The following is a 19,709-nucleotide window of genomic DNA, read 5'->3' on the forward strand; positions in this document are numbered from 1 at the left end:
CCGTGGCTCTTTAAATACTTTGTAGTCTTATTTTATAGATAATTTAAATTTAGTCTGTATCAGATTGTGAAACTAACTTTGTTTTAATATTGTTGTTCCTGCTTTGTCAGTGCTGTTTTTTTTCAGATGATTTAGAGATGACAGAAATGTTATATTGGTAGAGTAATTTGAATGTACATGTAGCTGTGAAATGAAACACAATCACATTTACGGAATTGTGCGTTTTCTGTTGTATGTGTGTTAGTGTGTGTGCATACGCTTGCGTGCAGGCATGTAATCTTTACACCCATGCGTGTGTGTTTATGTCTGTGTGTGTATGCTAGTACTCACTGATACATTTGAAGCTGGGCCACTGTAGAGAGGTGCAGCCACGCATGTTAAGGTGAACTACAAACGGCCGGTACTTCTGTAGGATCTGTTCCACGATGCGGTCTGTGATCCAGTCCCTCTCCACAGAGAAACTGATCTGTCATTCAGAGACAAACGTTGGAGGAAACATTACAGGACACATCCGGACTCAACAACTAACAATACACAAGGGATATATTAGACCTGAAAGCACCGTGGAACATGCTGTAGACATAAGAGTTAAATCACTGACAACAATTAATTAATGTTACATTAAATGTTTATGGTAATTTCAGTACCTGTCATTGTGGTGTGTGTGAGTGTGTGCTATACTGACCCGACTCCAAAGTGAGCAGGTCTGAGTGATGGCCTTCCAAGTCCGACACACTTCTGCACATTTCAGCAGGTCTCCTACGTCTAGACTCTGGAAGACCTGACCAAACAGAATAATATGATGGAACAGTTGTCACCAACCCAGCACTGGAACCTACACACTCTGTAGCCTAAGTTGAAGATAGAGATATTTTTACAACCTAGCTTGTAGCTCTCCAGGACCTGGGTTAGTGACCCCTGCCATAGCAACTGTTCAGTCAATCTGGTGTTGAAAGATGTTATGCATGGCTGCATCTGAAAGTATACCCTATTTCCTATCAAATTAACTACAAGGCTATTGGGTGTCATTTCAGAACAATGTCAGATTTTACCAAAACCAAAAACTCTGATGACACATCTACCACTTTTCATTCGCAATACAACACTTCAGCATAGGCCTTGATTTACTGCAAGTCAATTCAAACGTTTCACCCATACTGTTTATGCCCTTTGCAATGCGATTGTGAGTTAATCTCAATCCATTTCATATGAAGAAAACACTGCAGAACAATCTCTCTGCCCCCATTCCTCTTGCTATTTTCCCACAATTAATTTGATTTTGCCTTTACAAACAGACAAAAACATACTGAATGTCAACAAAGCATTTAGGAGCAGCGCTCCTTTCCGAAACATAGTCATGTCCAAGTAATATTTCTTGGGCGAGATGTTTGATAAAAACAGCATAGTAATCACTGCCAAGAAATAAGCTATAACTGCTAGATGCCTACAGGGGTGGTCACAGACAAAACAGTCCTGTATAGCATGTAATAGGCACGCCTTTTCTATATAGGAACCATTTCCTAGCATTTCCCCTCACACTAAACATGAACCCATGCTGATTACAAAACCCCCGCTGCCACTCCAAATTCAAAACAAGTCTTGCTTGGCCAGAAGACAAAATATACAGGGGAACATGTAATTATGGAGTAACAACTCTCAGAAATGATTCCAATAACACTATCATCCACAGGGAGAGAGAGTCATTCGACACACACACACACACACACACACACACACACACACACACACACACACACACACACACACACACACACACACACACACACACACACACACACATACACACACAACTGCCATGGCAACTGATAATAGAGCACAATAGGCCATGGTAGGCTGTGATGGACTTTAATTATGGGTCGTTCCATATGAATTCAATCACTTCCTGAGCGCACCCCATTAGATTGTAAAGTTCCATTGCAGCCATTTCTAGCTTGATATCAAATCAATTCGGGGTAACAATTAAGTTACCCCCTTTCTTAGCAAAGATCAATTTTTCAAGCAAGAATTTTGCTAGGACTGTCTGGGAGTGGTCTGAGTAGGGAGGGGAAACTGAAAACTAGCTGTTAGTGGCAGAGAGGTTTGGAACGCTCTTTCTTATTAGTCTATTAACTAATATTCCGCCTGGTGATGTCACCAGGCAGGCCAAAACTCCATCCCACAAAAACAGGCAGACATTTCAGGCAGTCTTTTCAAACAGCTCTTACACTAAAAGTGCATTATCATAATTTTCTAAATTTCACAGTATTAGTCCAACCTCAGTGTGGAAACATCAAACACAGGTAAATCAAGTTTGACTGCACTGGGCCTTTAACGAAACCTTCCGAACATGTTTGCCCATTCTAGAAGTGGTCAGAAAGTGACGTTTTGGACCTGAAAGCCTAAACATTCAGGAGTAGAGGTGCTCAAAGTTGACCCATTTTGCATACCCCACCCTACCATGAGACTTCCATGTCTTCATCATTGAAAAATATAAAGGCTTGAGTTTGATACCATTTGAAAGCTTACAAACAGGGTTGTCAAGCTATTTAATAAGTTATTTAATTTGTATTTATTTATAAAAATGAAGTCATTCCTTAACCTTTAACATAAATTCTCTTAACACGGGTAAACTCAGATCTTTTTTTTCATTTTCACATATGTGTCCAAAATCAGTACTCTAAGCGCTCAAGTAGACTCTGCAATGCAGCAGAATACCACCCTTAGGTACCATCTGGATGAAGTCCAGAATGGTCACGCTCTACAGCGCGATTACCAATCCAAGCAACCGGAGCCCTGTACTCACAGGAGTAAAGACGATAGGTTTCAGAGCTTGCCTCCCTTATGTGTCCCTCAGTCTTCTCCTCTTGGCCATTCGGCACTGAGTAATATTGCACATCTTGGCCAACAACAACAAGGCTTGGCTTATTCTCTTGGCCTTTTGGCCCCAATCTCTCCACAGGATGAAGCCAACCCTCTCCGCCCGCTTGGCGCGTAATACCTTAACAAACTCGTTTAGTATTTCCCCACCTTTGACCCCGTTCCAGGTCAGCCGAACGATACTGAGACGTTCCTAACTGACATAGAGGACGCGTTGGATGGCTACCCGAACGCTACAGGTTCTGACAGGGTTTACCTGTTGAAGCGAACGTCAAATAGACACGTGACAAGGTTCATTCGTCTACAACAGCAACATGTGCTAAATGACTACGCTAAACTTGCCACAGCTTTGAAAGTAGAATTCAGTGGTTCTGCCACTCGCAAACACAATAGCTCACTGGCTAACACCGTTAAACAAGCTCGGAACGAACACCCACAAGCTTACTATCATAGGCTTCGTTCAGCTTACTTTGGCCTACTCACTGAAACAGGCATGGAAGACCTGTTACCTTTTAAATAAATGTTCCTGTCGAACATGTATCCTACCTTCATTACCTACTTGGGCCCTGCCGCCCACGTTGGCTTGCCTATCTTACAACTCAGAGAGCTTGCAAGCACAGCTTTTGAGGCATGAAAAGTTCACAACGCTAAGAGCCCAGACCACTCGGTTTTGAAGTTTGACCAGGAGCACTCACTCCAGCTAGAGGGTGCATTATCAGGTATTGGAGCGTTAAGAGATGACGCACAACAACAGTTTCTACCACGAAACCATGATTCCAATAACCTCTGCGGTCTAAATAACTGTAAAGTACGTCGCAATCAACATGACTACCGCTACAATCGATCTGTTCACTACGTTCCTGCACCCAACCCACAAAAAGTGTCAGAGCACAAGGGTAACAAAGGGTTGAAGGACAATCAAAACGTAGACCAATGTTCTCCAGAAGTTCCACTACGGGAAGAACTAAAGCAAGAACAATTTGAGAAAAGGGTAAAAGATAAGTCACAAGGACTAGACGGGGAATTACCGGACACCAGGTCCGCAGGAATTAACACCCATAGCAAGGACGTTAAAGTTCAAATTTCTCCCGCTCTCATTCAAGACCCTATCCAGGGCCCGCTTGATCAAGAAACAAGCCCCCGGGCTTTGTCTATAGACTCTGATACAAAGGTTGCGAAGAAAAAGGTTTCGTTAAAGCCAAGCCCACTCAAAATCGGAAAAGTCAATCTGCTTCCACCTTGAACAGAAATGGCACATCACGTGGTTGCGAACAATCACTCCACTTTGTGGGGAATATGTCCACTAACCACGAATCTAAACGCCCGTACCTGGAAACAGTCCTGGAGGACTGCTTAACTTGTCATGCGCTAATTGATTCGGGTGCGACAATATCACTCATCTCTCAAACATTGTTTGATGATCTAAAAAGGGCTTTGAAGCCAACTAAACGTTGGTTAAAAGTGGAATGATGCGACACTACACTTCGAGGGGTCACTCAGACTACCTCGGCTCTCACATTGAGAGTCATGCTGAAACTACACTTCAAGGACGTATCGCTCGTTCACCCTGTGTATGTTACCAGCCTCGAAACTGTACCCCTGCTACTTGGAGCAGACTTGATGGATCGGTTACTCCCATTGATGGATTGGAAAACCAACCAGGTATGGTCACAGGCCACCCTGCCTTCTCCACTGACCACACTGTCTTCCCATAACGCTAGCTGCAACGCAGTCAGTCACGAGGGATATCTGTCAAAAGCAACCCTTGGGGAAAAGACGTTTAAAAACCTCTTGGGGCAGAATCCGATCCAAGGAGATATTACGATACCTCGATACATTCCATCAGCCAACCTGATTGACCATTCTTTTCAGGATTTCGAGCCAGCTGTCTCTGTTAATAAGCAACTTCCCTCCTCCGTGCAGTCGTGCAATACGGTAGTTGAGATGAACTCCTCTTGCCCTTCAGACACTTCCGCAAGCACTGCGGCCGTCTCAGCAAGAAAAACATCGATGCGCATTGATGCGCAGAGTATACTCTGCTTCCGATGATACACTTTCCGCTTTGTTGGGGACTGTCACCCCTTACAATGACACTAATGGCGTCAGTCCAGCAACTGACCCGATGACTCCCAGTGGTGAAACACTTTGCGATATCACAGACCGATATCCTCGTCTCAGTTCGCAGGTACTGAAGAGGTTGCCACACGCGGACGCGGTGGTGACTGACATACCTCGACAGCCACTGAGGGTTTTGAAGCACAAACACCAGGAGATTTGGTTGAAAGGTTACAGCCATTCTCATAACAACGCGGCCGCTGACAACTCGTACATTGGGTCCGATCTTTTCATTTGCGCCTCGGACACCAACACCACCCGCTGGTGGGGGGGTCCCGAGACACAAAGGGGGGGAATAGTAGCCCAGACCTATGATGAGCCTCATCGAGGCCGGTGGGGGGGTCAAGACTACGGACAACACCGTACGAGGCCGCCAGATAATAAATCAAATCTAGTTGTAAACTCCCCTATGAGAACATTGAGGAGCAGACAGGCCCCTAGACAGGGATTATCTTAGAGCACATCTAAAATAGTACTGAGGTGTACCACACTGGTCGTAAAGGAAGTCCAGTGGACTTGTCCACCTCCAAAACAAATGGCAACAATAATCATTCCTTGCCATGTGTAGGTTCAACTACAATACAACTAGTAAAATGCTCCAATCATGTGTGCCGGTAGTATAATATTTCAAAATAAATCGGTCGGATAACTGGTCCCTTTGAGCACCAGTACCAATACCAGCAACAGTCAGTCTAGCTACAATCAGTAAGGAGGTTAGAGACCTAACCGATCAAATTACCCTTGACAATAGCGACATAGGAGTCACTCAGAGTGCAACACGGGGAAGGGAATCTCCAGTGCACTCTTCCAATGGTTAACACACATGCCACTAATAAATAGAATCCTTCATTCAGGAGGAAAATTATTAGAATCATTAACCATGATCACACCACGTACGACTGGTCCAATACGTATAGTACTTCCGTCGTGAGGTTAGCTCCTCCGTGCATAACATAGCTATGAAATAGACTTCATACCTATCACCACTACAATAGTGGAAGACAGAGTGACTTAATAAAAACTACTACAGACTCCCTTGACACCAATTCTGACTGACCCCCAGGCATTGACCTGAAAATTACCTGACTACGTAAGACTCATTCTGAACAAGTTGTAATCTGCCAGGATACTTGGTTTTCTTCCCTTGACATGCGCGCTTGTTTAAGCATAAACGCACATACACAACGGAACATCCAATTAGGATTTATGCTAGGATCACTTAAGGGTCCAAGCAAAATATCAGCCTTAGTAAAGTTGAACATTTACTTCTAGGCCTGTGTCTCTACAGCACTCACCAGTTTTCATCCCAGAAGTCCATAAGTCCATCCCTGTAGACTGCCCAAAACTAGTGCCTTACAGCTGTAAAGTTATCATATAGTTATCAACTTAGGATAGTGCCTAAGCAACACACCAAGTAGGAAAACCCTAGATATGGCGTTAGAGACAATGCCATGATAGTCATTTTGCCAGAACATTGGACGTATATAGAATACAGTCCAATTAGATGATTTCTGTGTGAGAACTATATTTTGTATCTTTTTTTTGTTTATGCTTTCATTCCTTTTCGGTTCAGTTCCTTTGACATTTAGGAAGTGATAGAGCCATAGACAAAGTCCCCATACAACCATCCCTTAGTGCCACAACGCCGCTCATTGGGGAATGAATGTAATTATATATATATTTCATGAGTGTGTGTGCGTTGTTAACATCTGCCTAAGTTACTGCTCAGATCTTCCAGTCTGGACGACAACCAGACGACGGGTCCGGAACGGCAACCCCAAATCCGGACACCCACGGCCCATCCTTGTGGTGGCATGCCCGCTGTCAGAGAGCCTACCAAGGTAAACCACCAAGGGGGGGACCACAACGGCGATCACCAACCAGGACATCCCCTGGCCCTCCCTGGGGTACTTTGCAGCTTCCAGGGAACCTACCAAGGTACATCACTAGAAGGGACCGCAACGGTGATCACCAACCGGACATCAACTGCCATCCTTGTGGTGGACTGCTCCGCTTTCAGAGAAGCCTACCAAGTTCAACCACCAGAGGGGACTGCAACGATGATCTACAAACAGGACACCACGTGTTCATGATTTTATGTTGATTTGTAACTTGCAGGACAAACAAGATCCAAACCACCAGGGGGGGGTATGTCATGATGTTGCCTGCTTGGGTATTGCAAACCCCATCCCCCTCTCCCTGCCTCTCCCTTTCCACCACAACCCATGCGGTGATCACAGAGAGACGTCGTAAATTCCTGAGAATCTCCTCATGGCCAAACAGTATTAAGAGAGAGGGTAAACTTTTAGGACAAAGGAATTTTCTTCCACCTCACAGAACTTGAGGTACGAATATATTTCATGTTCCTGGCAAAAGTATAAAAGATCAGTGGAGAGTCCAGCTATTAACATGCCCATTGGTCACCATGTGGGAATCTCATGAGAGACTGTGGGACTACATTACCATACCGCTGTTTATATAATAACCTCAGATATGAGGTTTACATCTGTTTGTTGTATAAAATGAATGAGTGAGTATGATACTGTTTGTATAATTGTGTAATATGATTTTGGACTGTTTAATTAAGAAAAATACAAATCCCTTTTTGATTTGAACTAAACCGGAGGCAGTTGGGTCAGACATCCAAGGCCAGCCCCTTCCTGCTATTTGAATAAAAGTCAACTCTGAGAAATTACCATTAGACCATGTTTATCCTCCATGGGGAGAACGAAGGTTGAGTACCATTGCTGAACCTTTAACCATACCACGTGGTTAAACTCTTAGCCGAATAAGAACAAGTCTTTGATGTTGACTACTAGTCTGCAGCTAGGAATTCGGTATCATTGAACGCGAAGAAAGACAACAGCCGAAACATCCATTCTACAACGAATGTCACTCTGAACTATCCACAATAACCGAGACAGAAGGAACTCCAACCAAAACGAACTTCTCTCCAACGATCAAGACGACACACACCGAGCGTAACTATATATATATTGATTGCAATTGCTCCCGAATGAGTGAGCGTTCATGTGTAAGGATTAGCATGTCAATTGTTATAATTATGGACTCTGTAGTGAATTCTTAGTCGAACGCAACTTTCCCTTTGTCTAACAAGCCGCAATGCCGGTTCAGCCCACTAGGGCATATTTCTCCCATCATTTCATGTAACTATTTTTAAGTTTGTTTGTTTGTTTATGCATTTCTGTGAATTAATTAGTTAGTAATAAATAAATGATTTAAGACAATTGATGTATGGATGACTCAGTGAAGACTGGGTTCGTGCAGATAATCAACAATTTACGACGTTTGGAATGAGACTAACGTGAGGTAAAGTAAATATATCATTAATTAGAAGACTATTGATCAGATATGAAAATATCTGAAAGGTTATATTGGGAAACTATAACTTTGTAATCTGATAACTTTCCCTGGTGCTCTCGAATTCATAGTTAATTAGTTACGCTATTACTCAAGTGATCGCGTAATCCCTAATTACAGGAATCTTTGATAAAAACTATAAGTCTTCAATTTAATGATAGCAAAGACACGACAACAGTATAACATGTTCTGTTCTATCCTGTATTTCTATATGATATTATGACATCTAGTGGACCTTTTGGGTACTTTAGATTACCACAGGTGTCTGTAATTACCTTTGACTCACTGCTCAGCTATAATTAAAATATATTTGGTAGTGTGCAGAGACTTTTTCCTGTTTCTCCAGTTTTGCCTTTTGCCTACAGCACCGTCACAAATCAGCTTTGGGTGTGCGGTAGATTCTGCTTATCAGCTGGTACACCACTGATATTTAAATTGAAGTTTCAATTACTACCAGAAAGATGGCCGCCAGTCCACCCACCATTGAATGTCAACTTGAATGGGAATGTCTATTATTTTATCTATACTTCTATGATTTCAATAGGTTTCCTATGGAAGACTGACAGTTTAATTCAAAACAATGTGTATTCCCATTCAAGTCAACATTCTCTGATGTGTGGACCTTCAACCATCTTTGTGGTTCTACCATGGACAAACATGTATGGAAGGCATCGTTCAAATCAAAAGGGGTGCAGTCAGAAAGTGACTGAACTCATATGGAACGACCCTCATGTGGCCTTAGAAGGGACAAGGACTGGGGTCATCATAAGTCATGATGCATGCAATAGAGGTGACCTCAGGGTTTACTGCCCATGAAGGCTAGGAATCTTCACAAACAATCTGACAGTTAAAGAAGAAAACTCAGGATACCTGGGGTGGACATGTGACTCATAAGAATGTACGGTGAGAAAGAAGAGGAGGCAGGTTTAGCGAGTGAGCATGAGGGAGACAGTAAGAGCGAGAGAGAGGAGTACCTTTATTGAGAGCTTGCAAGGGAGCAGTGAGAGTCCGTCATGTCCCTCTCCAATGGCAACATCAGAGTCCTTACTGCTCATCTCCAACAGACCATTCTCCAGTCTCTGACAACACACACATTACATTGTCTATATGAATGCAGCTGCAACTGTATTGAAGCGATGCGACGCAGTTTATTATAGCACATTACGCTGTATTACGGGCCATAGCTTCAGTACACATCACTGCATTCTGTATCAGAAAGTAGACTGGCCCTCTCTGAAGTCTTGTAGAACAATGCATTGCACTCTGTTTGTTTATCAAGCCCTCCTGTTTAAACTTCCGCCATACCTTACCTTGTTAACTTATACATGCAAGAGATACCAGACCCGGTCTCAGGGATAGCTAACTCTGGTAGATCTGCTTTTAGTTATTTTGCACCTTATGTGTGGAATGATCTCCAATGCACTTTAAAATAGGAATAATTGTACCCTCTAAGGCTGTTTGGTGACCATTTTACTGAAGAAAGTGTTGTTTTTTTATGATTGTGTTTTGTTTTTCATGTATTGAGCATAATACTGTGTATTTGAATGTTAATATTGATGTGTAATTGAATGGGTATATTGTATTTTGATGTGTATTGTTGTTGTGCTAAACAGGGCTCATCTGGAAAAGACCTTGGTCTCAGCATTGACACCAAGTCAAAATAAAGGTTAAATAAAAAAAATCGAATTCTTAATTGGTATACACTAAATACTAACCAGATGAATCTTGTCTAGCCATACCTCAAAGTACTCCTTTGTCCGTTTTGAGTCCTGCACCACATAGCGCCAAGCACCTATGACAATCTTACAGTGGATAGCATTCCATACTCGCTGGATCTTCTTCATGGCATCTAAGAGGAAAACATTCAAGTATTATACATGTCCTGCATGAAAATGTGAATAATATACTGTCGAAAAATGATATATTTGTGGAATTTTTTTTCGTAGAAACATGGATGTTGCAACTGTATTTTATACCAACACTTTAACTCAATAAGCATAACTGAGTCAGGGACACCCAAAGGAAAAATGATCTGTATACAGTCATTCATAATGCCAAACATCCTGACAGCTTTTTAAAAGACAACAGTCATGATACAGAGTACGACTATAAATAGTTATAGTTAGTCAAAGAATAAATCAGTTAAACTAACAGCAGAGACTAGTCTGGATATATAGTATTAGCTAATGACTTTCAGCTGACCAACTTAACATAACTGACCAAAAACAAGCCATGCTGTTTTCAGAACTATGTTCTCATACTGTATTCTGAAGCTTTGCAAAAGACAGGTGATTCACACATACAGGTTACTCACATGGATACTAAAGCATAACTTAGTTTTTTTTTCCTGTACTGAAGCACATGAATGAACTGAGGTCAGACAAGTAATGCTCTGACAGTAATGCATAAATATGCATTAGAGTCATAGCTAGGCCTACAGTTTGGTAAACTATTTTAACCAAAATTTAAATATCTTCTCAGGTGCCAAAATTGCACCCATTAATATTCCAGATGCTTAAACTGTACTTTCCCTCCAGTAACTCTGTAGGCTATATCAATGACTCTGCAACACATGCCAATAGTAGTTGCCTACCGTTCTGCCTTCTCTTGCAGACCTGTACCCACTCCACCCACTTGCAGAGTGCGACCCTCAGGCCCCTCTGTATGTAGTGCCTCTCAGCTGTCTCCATCTTCAGCGTCAACTCCCTGGCCTCCTTCCGCTTATTCCAGATGAACATTTTCCACGCCCTGCCGGTGCCCACAAAACACAACCATCATTAATTCAGTGAGCTGGCAGGTAGGACTGATCCTGTACACCTTCATTCATTCAGCGGGGTAGAACATGAACCAAGGGCGTTTTCATTCAATAGGGGTACGAATAGACCTACAGTATATGTGCCTCAGTTATCTTGTTGAATTGAAGTCTCTGACTGTTCTATACAGTATATTTATATCTGCAACACATTAAAAGGTTTCACTTCCTCAATGAGCTATTCCCCCCAGATACTCAGCTATTCAGAAACCAGCATATGTTTGCTAGAAAAAAAAGCTGTCAGTGATACTAGATACTGATATCATCCTCCCAGGGCCTGTACTACCTGCAACAGTAGGAGGTGAAAGGAAATACAGAGTACTGAGTCCCAGCTAACCCCCCAGCTTATTTACCAGTGACCCAGGGAGAAGATCTGGACTTTCAATCACACATCTTAAGTTATTGGCCGCAACTCTCATAGACAAAAGTGTGTGTTTATAAAATTAGAATTTTTAACTGTCAACTGCATTGTCGGCCTATTTTTGAAACAGTATCTAAGCTTCATATTGATGTCTAAGCTGATGATTTACTTTGGAACTGACTGATCAATTGGAAGAGTGGTGTTCAATTGGTGCTTTCAAGACAACTGAGAACCCCCCCCAAAAACGAGGTCATATCATGACATCAGTGATCTTCAGGAAGATGCCAGAGATTTTCCCAGTTTAATTTTGTATATAGAGGTCAATGAGAGAATACCGAATTTGGTCAATAAAAAATGGAATTGCTAATTTGCTACTTGAGGCTTATTTTATAAAATAGAAGCTTCGTAATGGTTAGGTTTTTACGAAAGCACTAATATAAGTGGACGCACGTGGCATTTCTGAAACTTTGAAAAAAACTACTACACGGAAACAATCCTCCAAGGCCGGAGCCTTCCCCTGCGCCGGTGCCCAGTCCAGGCACGACGTCCAGTCCCGCTTCAAGGCCGGAGCCTTCCTCTGCGCCGGTGCCCGGTCCAGGCACGGCGGCCAACTCAGCTCCATGGCCGGAGCCTTCCTCGGCGCCAGTGCCCAGTCCGGGTGTGGCGTTCAACCCAGCTCCATGGCCGGGGTCCTCCTCTGCGCCGAGGCCCAGTCCGGGCACGGCGTTCTACCCGGCTCCATGGTCGGACCTGTGGTCTGGGCGGGGGCAAAGTCCTGCACCAGAGCCGCCACCGAATCACTGGCGGATCTGCAAGCGGATTGGGTACTTCACCCCGCAACGGAGCCGCCACCGACGGTAGATGCCCACCCGGACCCTCCCCTATAGAGTCAGGTTTTGCGACCGGAGTCCGCACCTTTGGGGGGGGGGCGGGGGTACTGTCACGCCCTGACCATAGAGAGACTTTTTATTCTCTATTCTGGTTAGGTCGGGTGTGACTAGGGTGGCTAATCTAGGTTGTTTTATTTCTATGTTGGCCTGGTATGGTTCCCAATCAGAGGCAGCTGTTTAGCGTTGTCTCTGATTGGGAATCATATTTAGGCAGCCATTTCCCCACAGTTTTTTTGTGGGATCTTGTTTAGGTGTAGTTGCCTGTGTCATGCCGTTGGCCTGGGGGTAGGTTATGACAGTCATAAATACCTCTTCACCCCTTTTTCCTCTCTCTACTCTACTGATGTGACATTAGAAAACCCCTTGGTTAACATAGAGATTCTGGGAACATCAGACGTTGGGGGGAAATTAACTATATTCTGGTAATCCGACCAATTGAACATATGCGGTGGTACTTAAGGTATATTATGTCAGTTCGGTTGTCATCTGGCACATTCTAATCAATGATAGAATGACATAAACTCTACTGTGGAAAGTCTACACATCAGAGTTATCGGATTCACATGGAATTGTTGTTCAATTCAAATGTTTGAATATGAAATTCGTGATGGAATGAAATGTGATTTTAGCTTCTAAAATGTGAGAATTGGGTTTTCATGAGTGAATTAGGCCCGACTCAGTGGCCCACCCACGTAAAGAAACCTAGGTTGTAAATTATGAAACACCCCTTTTTTCCCTCCACTGTATAAGCCATTGACGAAATTATTTAATTATTTATTTAACGAAGACGAACACGAAACGAACACTGCCCCACAAACATACAAAAAACCTTAGACAATACAAAACACATACATCCCCCATGTCACACCCTGACCTAACTAAAATAATAAAGAAAACAAAGATAACTAAGGCAAGGGTGTGACAGTACCACCCCCCCCCCCGAAAGGTGCCGCAAAACCTGACACAGAAGGGGAGGGTCCGGGTGGGCCTTCTCACGGCGGCGGCTCGGGTGCAGGACGTGGACCCCACTCCACCATAGTCAATACCCGCTTTGGTGGCGCCTCTGGAGCGAGGACCCTTACAGCGAGTCCCGGACTGAAGACTATCCTAGAGGGCGCCACTGGACGGAGGGGCAGCTCCGGACTGAGGGGCAGCTCCGGACTGAGGGGCAGCTCCGGACTGAGGGGCAGCTCCGGACTGAGGGGCAGCTCCGGACTGAGGGGCAGCTCCGGACTGAGGGGCAGCTCCGGACTGAAGGGCAGCTCCGGACTGAGGGGCAGCTCCGGACTGAGGGGCAGCTCCGGACTGAAGGGCAGCTCCGGACTGAAGGGCAGCTCCGGACTGAGGGGACTGAGGGGCAGCTCCGGACTGAGGGGTAGCTCCGGACTGAGGGGCAGCTCCGGACTGGAGGGCAGCTCCGGACTGGAGGGCAGCTCATGACTGGAGGGCAGCTCATGACTGGAGGACAGCTCATGACTGGAGGACAGCTCATGACTGGAAGGCAGCTCATGACTGGCGGGCAGCTCATGACTGGCGGGCAGCTCATGACTGGCGGGCAGCTCATGAGTGGTGGGCAGCTCTGGCAGCTCCTGACTGGATGGCGGCTCTGGCAGCTCCTGGCTGACTGGCGGCTCTGGCAGCTCCTGGCTGACTGACGACTCTGGCAGCTCCTGGCTGACTGACGACTCTGGCAGCTCCTGGCTGACTGACGACTCTGGCAGCTCCTGGCTGACTGACGACTCTGGCAAGTCCTGGCTGACTGACGACTCTGGCAAGTCCTGGCTGACTGACGACTCTGGCAAGTCCTGGCTGACTGACGACTCTGGCAAGTCCTGGCTGACTGACGACTCTGGCAGGTCCTGGCTGACTGACGACTCTGGCCAGTCCTGGCTGACTGACGACTCTGGCCAGTCCTGGCTGACTGACGACTCTGGCCGGTCCTGGCTGACTGACGACTCTGGCCGGTCCTGGCTGACTGGCGGCTCTGGCAGCTCCTGGCTGACTGGCGGCTCTGGCAGCTCCTGGCTGACTGGCGGCTCTGGCAGCTCCTGGCTGACTGGCAGCTCCTGGCTGACTGGCGGCTCTGGCAGGTCCTGGCTGACTGGCGGCTCTGGCAGGTCCTGGCTGACTGGCGGCTCTGGCAGGTCCTGGCTGACTGGCGGCTCCTGACTGACGGACGGCTCTAGCGGCTCCTGACTGACGTACGGCTCTAGTGGCTCAGGACAGACAGGTGGCTTTGACAGCGCTGGGCAGACGGGTAGCGCAGGCGGCGCTGGGCAGACGGGTAGCTCAGACGGTGCTGGGCAGGCGGACAGCGCAGACGGCGCTGGGCAGATGGCAGACTCTGGCCGGCTGAGGCGCACAGTAGGCCTGGTGCGTGGTGCCGGAACTGGTGGTACCGGGCTGGGGACACGCATCTCAGGGCTAGTGCGGGAAGGCGGAACAGGGCGTACTGGACTGCCGAGGCGCACTATAGGCCTGGTAAGTGGTGCCGGAACTGGTGGTACCGGGCTGGGGACACGCACCTCAAGGCTAGTGCTGGGAGAGAAAACAGGACGTACTGGACTCTGGAGACGCACAGGAAGCTTGGTGCGTGGTGTTGGCACTGGTGGTACTGGGCCGAGGACACGCATCTCAGGGCGAGTGCGGGGAAGAGGAACAGGGCGTACTGGACTGCCGAGGCGCACTATAGGCCTGGTACGTGGTGCCGGAACTGGTGGTACCGGGCTGGGGACACCCACCTCAAGGCTAGTGCGGGGAAGAGGAACAGGGCGTATTGGACTGTCGAGGTGCACTATAGGCCTGGTGCGTGGTACCGGAACCAGAGGACTGGTACGAGGGGCTGCCACAGGAGAGCTAGTACGTGGGGCTGCTACAGGAGGTGCAGGACTAGGGAGGCGCACAGGAGGCCTGGTTCGTGGGACTGGCACTCTCATTCCCAGACGGTTAGCACGCACCTCAGGATGAGTATGGAGAGCTGACTCAGGTAACATCACATCCCGCACACGCTCTGTCGGGTGGATGTTGTGCCTCAAGCACCAACAGAGCAGCTCCCTCATTTCACTCTTCTCCAAACTCCCCATTAAATCCTTTACAGTCTCTGTATCATTCCCATTGCTCACCTCCAATATCAGCCCGACTGGCTCTGGTTCCTTCTTCGGCTCCTCACGGTAAGCACGGGAAGTTGACGCAGGTCTCCTATCTGAACTCGCCACACTCCCCATGTGCCCCTCCCCAAGAAACTTTTGGCGTTTCCTCGAGGGCTTCCTACCGCGCCGTCGTGCTCCTTTCTCCAACTCCATTATCCTGTAACCCTCCTCGCACTGCTCCAGCGAATCCCAGGCGGGCTCCGGCACTTTCTCTGGATCGATCGCCCACCTGTCTATCTCTTCCCAGGTTGTTCTCCACTCATCCTTTTCCCGGGTCCATTTCTCCACAAAGCGCTGTTCCCTCCTTTCACTCTGCTTGGTCCAATTTTGGTGGGTGATTCTGTCACGATCGTCGTATTCTGGAAGAGAGGAGGACCAAGGCGCAGCGTGATAACAATACATCTTCTTTTTTTTAACGAAGACGAACACGAAACGAACACTGACAAACTAATACAAAAACAACAAACGACAGTGAAGCTATAGAACGAAAGTGCAGACACAAGCAACTAACGTAAAGACATAGACAATCACCCACAAACTACCTAATGACCATGGCTGCCTAAATATGGCTCCCAATTAGAGACAACGATAGACAGCTGTCTCTAATTGAGAACCAATCTAGGCAACCATAGACATACAAACACCTAGACTGAACACTGCCCCATAAACATACAAAAATCCCTAGACAATACAAAACACATACATCCCCCATGTCACATCCTGACCTAACTAAAATAATAAAGAAAACAAAGATAACTAACGCCAGGGTGTGACAGGTATTTAGTAAATAAATAATTAAACCCAATTTTGTATTGCTGATTCAACTTGTTAGCCAGGGTTCGTGAAGATAACCAAGAATTTACAACTTTCAGATGAGACTGAAATAAGGTGACGATTAATATTGACTGCTATTGATGTAAAATATTACTAGGTCTTTAAGAGTTTATTCGGAAGATAACAGCTCTATAAATATTATTCCGTGGTGCCCCATGGTGCTCAATCAGGTAATATTATTTACGGAGAAAGGATTTTATAGAATAGTATGTCATATCAATTAATCCGGCATAGCCAAAGACACGACACCTGTGTGCACTCCATAGCTTCACGTGTTGTTTACTCTTTATTTTTTTCACTTCAAATAAAATATGTCGAACCGATTTCCCGCTGCACTTTGGTCCGAGTGTTATTACGACGATCGTGACACAAATCAAATCAAATTTCATTTGTCACATGCCGAATGCAACAGTAAAATGCTTACTTACAAAAAAAGTAAGAGATAAGAATAACAAATAATTAAAAAGCAGCAGTAAATAACAATAGGAGGGCTATATACAGGGGGAACCGGTACAGAGTCAATGTGCGGGGGCACCGTTGTCGAGGTAATTGGGGTAATTATGTACATGTAGGTAGAGTACTCAAAGTGGCTATACATAGATAATAACAGAGAGTAGCAGCAGTGTGGGGGGGGGGGGGGGGGGGCAATGCAAATAGTCTGGGTAGCCATTTGATTAGCTGTTCAGGAGTCTTATGGCTTGGGGGTAGAGGATGTTTAGAATCCTCTTGGACCTAGACTTGGTTCTCCGGTACCGCTTGCCATGCGGTTGCAGAGAGAAAAGTCTATGACTAGGGTGGCTGGAGTCTTTGACAATATTTAGGGCCTTCCTCTGACACCGCCTGGTTTAGAGGTCCTGGATGGCAGGCAGCTTGGCCCAGTGATGTACTGGGCCGTACGCACTACCCTCTGTAGTGCCTTGCGGTTGGAGTCCGAGCAGTTGCCATACCAGGCAGTGATGCAACCAGTCAGGATGCTCTCGATGGTGCAGCTGTGGAACCTTTTGAGGATCTGAGGTCCCAAGCCAAATCTTTTCAGTCTCCTGAGGGGGAATAGGCTTTGTCAGGCCCTCTTCACGACTGTCTTAGTGTGTTTGGACCATGATAGTTTGTTGGTGATGTAGACACCAAGGAACTTGAAGCTCCCAACCTGCTCCACTGCAGCCCCGTCGATGAGAATGGGGGCATGCTGGGTCCTCCTTTTCCTGTAGTCCACAATCATCTCCTTTGTCTTGATCATGTTGAGGTGAAGTTATTATCCTGGCACCACATGGCCAGGTCTCTGACCTCCTCCCATATAGGCTGTCTCATCGTTGTTGGTGATCAGGCCTACCACTGTTGTGTCATCGACAAACTTAATGATGGCGTTGGAGTCGTGCCTGGTCATGCAGTTATGAGTGAACAGGAAGTACAGGAGGAGACTGAGCACGCACCCCTGAGAGGCCCCCGTGTTGAGGATCAGCGAGGCAGATGTGTTGTTACCTACCCTTACCACCTGGGGGCGGCCCATCAGGAAGTCCAGGATCCAGTCGCAGAGGGTGGTGTTTAGTCCCAGGGTCCTTAGCTTTGAGGGCGCTATGGTGTTGAACGCTGAGCTGTAGTCAATGAATAACATTCTCACATAGGTGTTGCTTTTGTCCAGGTGGGAAAGGGCAGTGTTGAGTGCAATGGAGATTGCATCATCTGTGGATCTTTTGGGGCGGTATGCAAATTGGAGTGGGTCTATGGTTTTGGGGATAGTGGTGTTGATGTGAGCCATGACCAGCCTTTCAAAGCACTTCATGGCTAGTTGGCTACAGACTTGAGTGCTAGTCATTTAGGCAGGTTACCTTCGTGTTCTTAGTCACAGGGACTGTTGTGGTCTGCTTGAAACATGTTGGTATTACAGACTCAGTCAGAGACAGGTTGAAAATGTCAGTGAAGACACTTGCCAGTTGGTCAGCGCATGCTCGGAGTAAACGTCCTGGTAATCCGTCTGGCCCTGTGGCCTTGTAAATGTTGACCTGTTTAAAGGTCTTACTCACATCGGCTACGGAGAGCGTGATCACACAGTGATACGGAACAGCTGATGCATGCTTCAGTGTTACTTGTCTCGAAGCGAGCATCGAAGTAATTTAGCTCGTCTGGTAGGCTCGTGTCACTGGGCAGCTCGCGGCTGTGCTTCCCTTTGTAGTCTGTAATAGTTTGCAAGCCCTGCAACATTCGATGAGCGTCAGAGCCCACTTTCACTCATTTTGAAGTAGTCAACTGGGTGGGGCTTCCTAAGGGTTAAGGACGGATCACATAATACCACCCAGGACTTCAGGAGGGATCAGCCAATGAAATACACTGCTCAAAAAAATAAAGGGAACACTTAAACAACACAATGTAACTCCAAGTCAATCACACTTCTGTGAAATCAAACTGTCCACTTAGGAAGCAACACTAATTGACAATAAATTTTACATGCTGTTGTGCAAATGGAATAGACAAAAGGTGGAAATTATAGGCAATTAGCAAGACACCCCCCAAAACAGGAGTGATTCTGCAGGTGGTGACCACAGACCACTTCTCAGTTCCTATGCTTCCTGGCTGATGTTTTGGTCACTTTTGAATGCTGGCGGTGCTCTCACTCTAGTGGTAGCATGAGACGGAGTCTACAACCCACACAAGTGGCTCAGGTAGTGCAGTTCATCCAGGATAGCACATCAATGCATCATATTACACAATACAGTTGTGGCTGCTTTGTGTGATGTATTGTTGTCTCTACCTTCTTGCCCTTTGTGCTGTTCCCAAATAGTACATAACTGCAAGTGGTAGTAAATCGCGAACCTTGGCTTTTTACCTGTTCAAACAACACACTTTCAGTTTCAGTTTGTTTTCAACTCATAGAAGTATAGTAAAATGTAAAAAAAATTCTACTTCAAAATGGAGATGGCCTCAATGGTGCTGTCCATGCTCTCACAGAGACCATTATGAGACAGATACAATGCTGTGTCCTATGTGTCTATCTCTCTATGTGTCACACCCATATTGATCAGCGCTAACTTTTTACCTGCTAAAAAAGGTGAGAATTCTGTCCCGTTTGGTAATAAGCATGTCTTGCATATTGACCTGAATAGCATAACGACCCTGATAATATTAGACTTAACCTTACACCCTGTGTATGTCCTTAGGAAACCCTGTTCTGCGTGGATATCCATTCAGTACACATCTACGGAGGTCTACGTGTAATGTTCCTGACCTGTTTTCTGTTGTTTTTGTATGTGTATATGGTCAGGGCGTGAGTTTTGGGTGGGCAGTCTATGTTTTCT

General features: G+C 46.0%; 1 protein-coding gene across 2 annotated transcripts in view; it reads right to left on the reverse strand.

Moving 5' to 3' along the window:
* Nucleotides 1-19,709, reverse strand: part of fbxl13 (F-box and leucine-rich repeat protein 13) — a 54,365-nt gene that overhangs the window by 30,137 nt on the left and 4,519 nt on the right. For both annotated transcript variants that reach the window (XM_055933631.1, XM_055933630.1), the window contains exons 5-9: nucleotides 10,967-11,121; nucleotides 10,113-10,222; nucleotides 9,348-9,452; nucleotides 686-781; nucleotides 331-466 (exon numbers count right to left, since the gene is read on the reverse strand). In XM_055933631.1, the coding sequence (XP_055789606.1) occupies nucleotides 331-466; nucleotides 686-781; nucleotides 9,348-9,452; nucleotides 10,113-10,222; nucleotides 10,967-11,121 (602 nt within the window). The remainder of the gene's footprint in view (nucleotides 1-330; nucleotides 467-685; nucleotides 782-9,347; nucleotides 9,453-10,112; nucleotides 10,223-10,966; nucleotides 11,122-19,709) is intronic.

This window comes from Salvelinus fontinalis, chromosome 9 (assembly GCF_029448725.1).
Source record: "Salvelinus fontinalis isolate EN_2023a chromosome 9, ASM2944872v1, whole genome shotgun sequence".
NCBI classification, from domain to species: Eukaryota; Metazoa; Chordata; class Actinopteri; order Salmoniformes; family Salmonidae; genus Salvelinus; species Salvelinus fontinalis.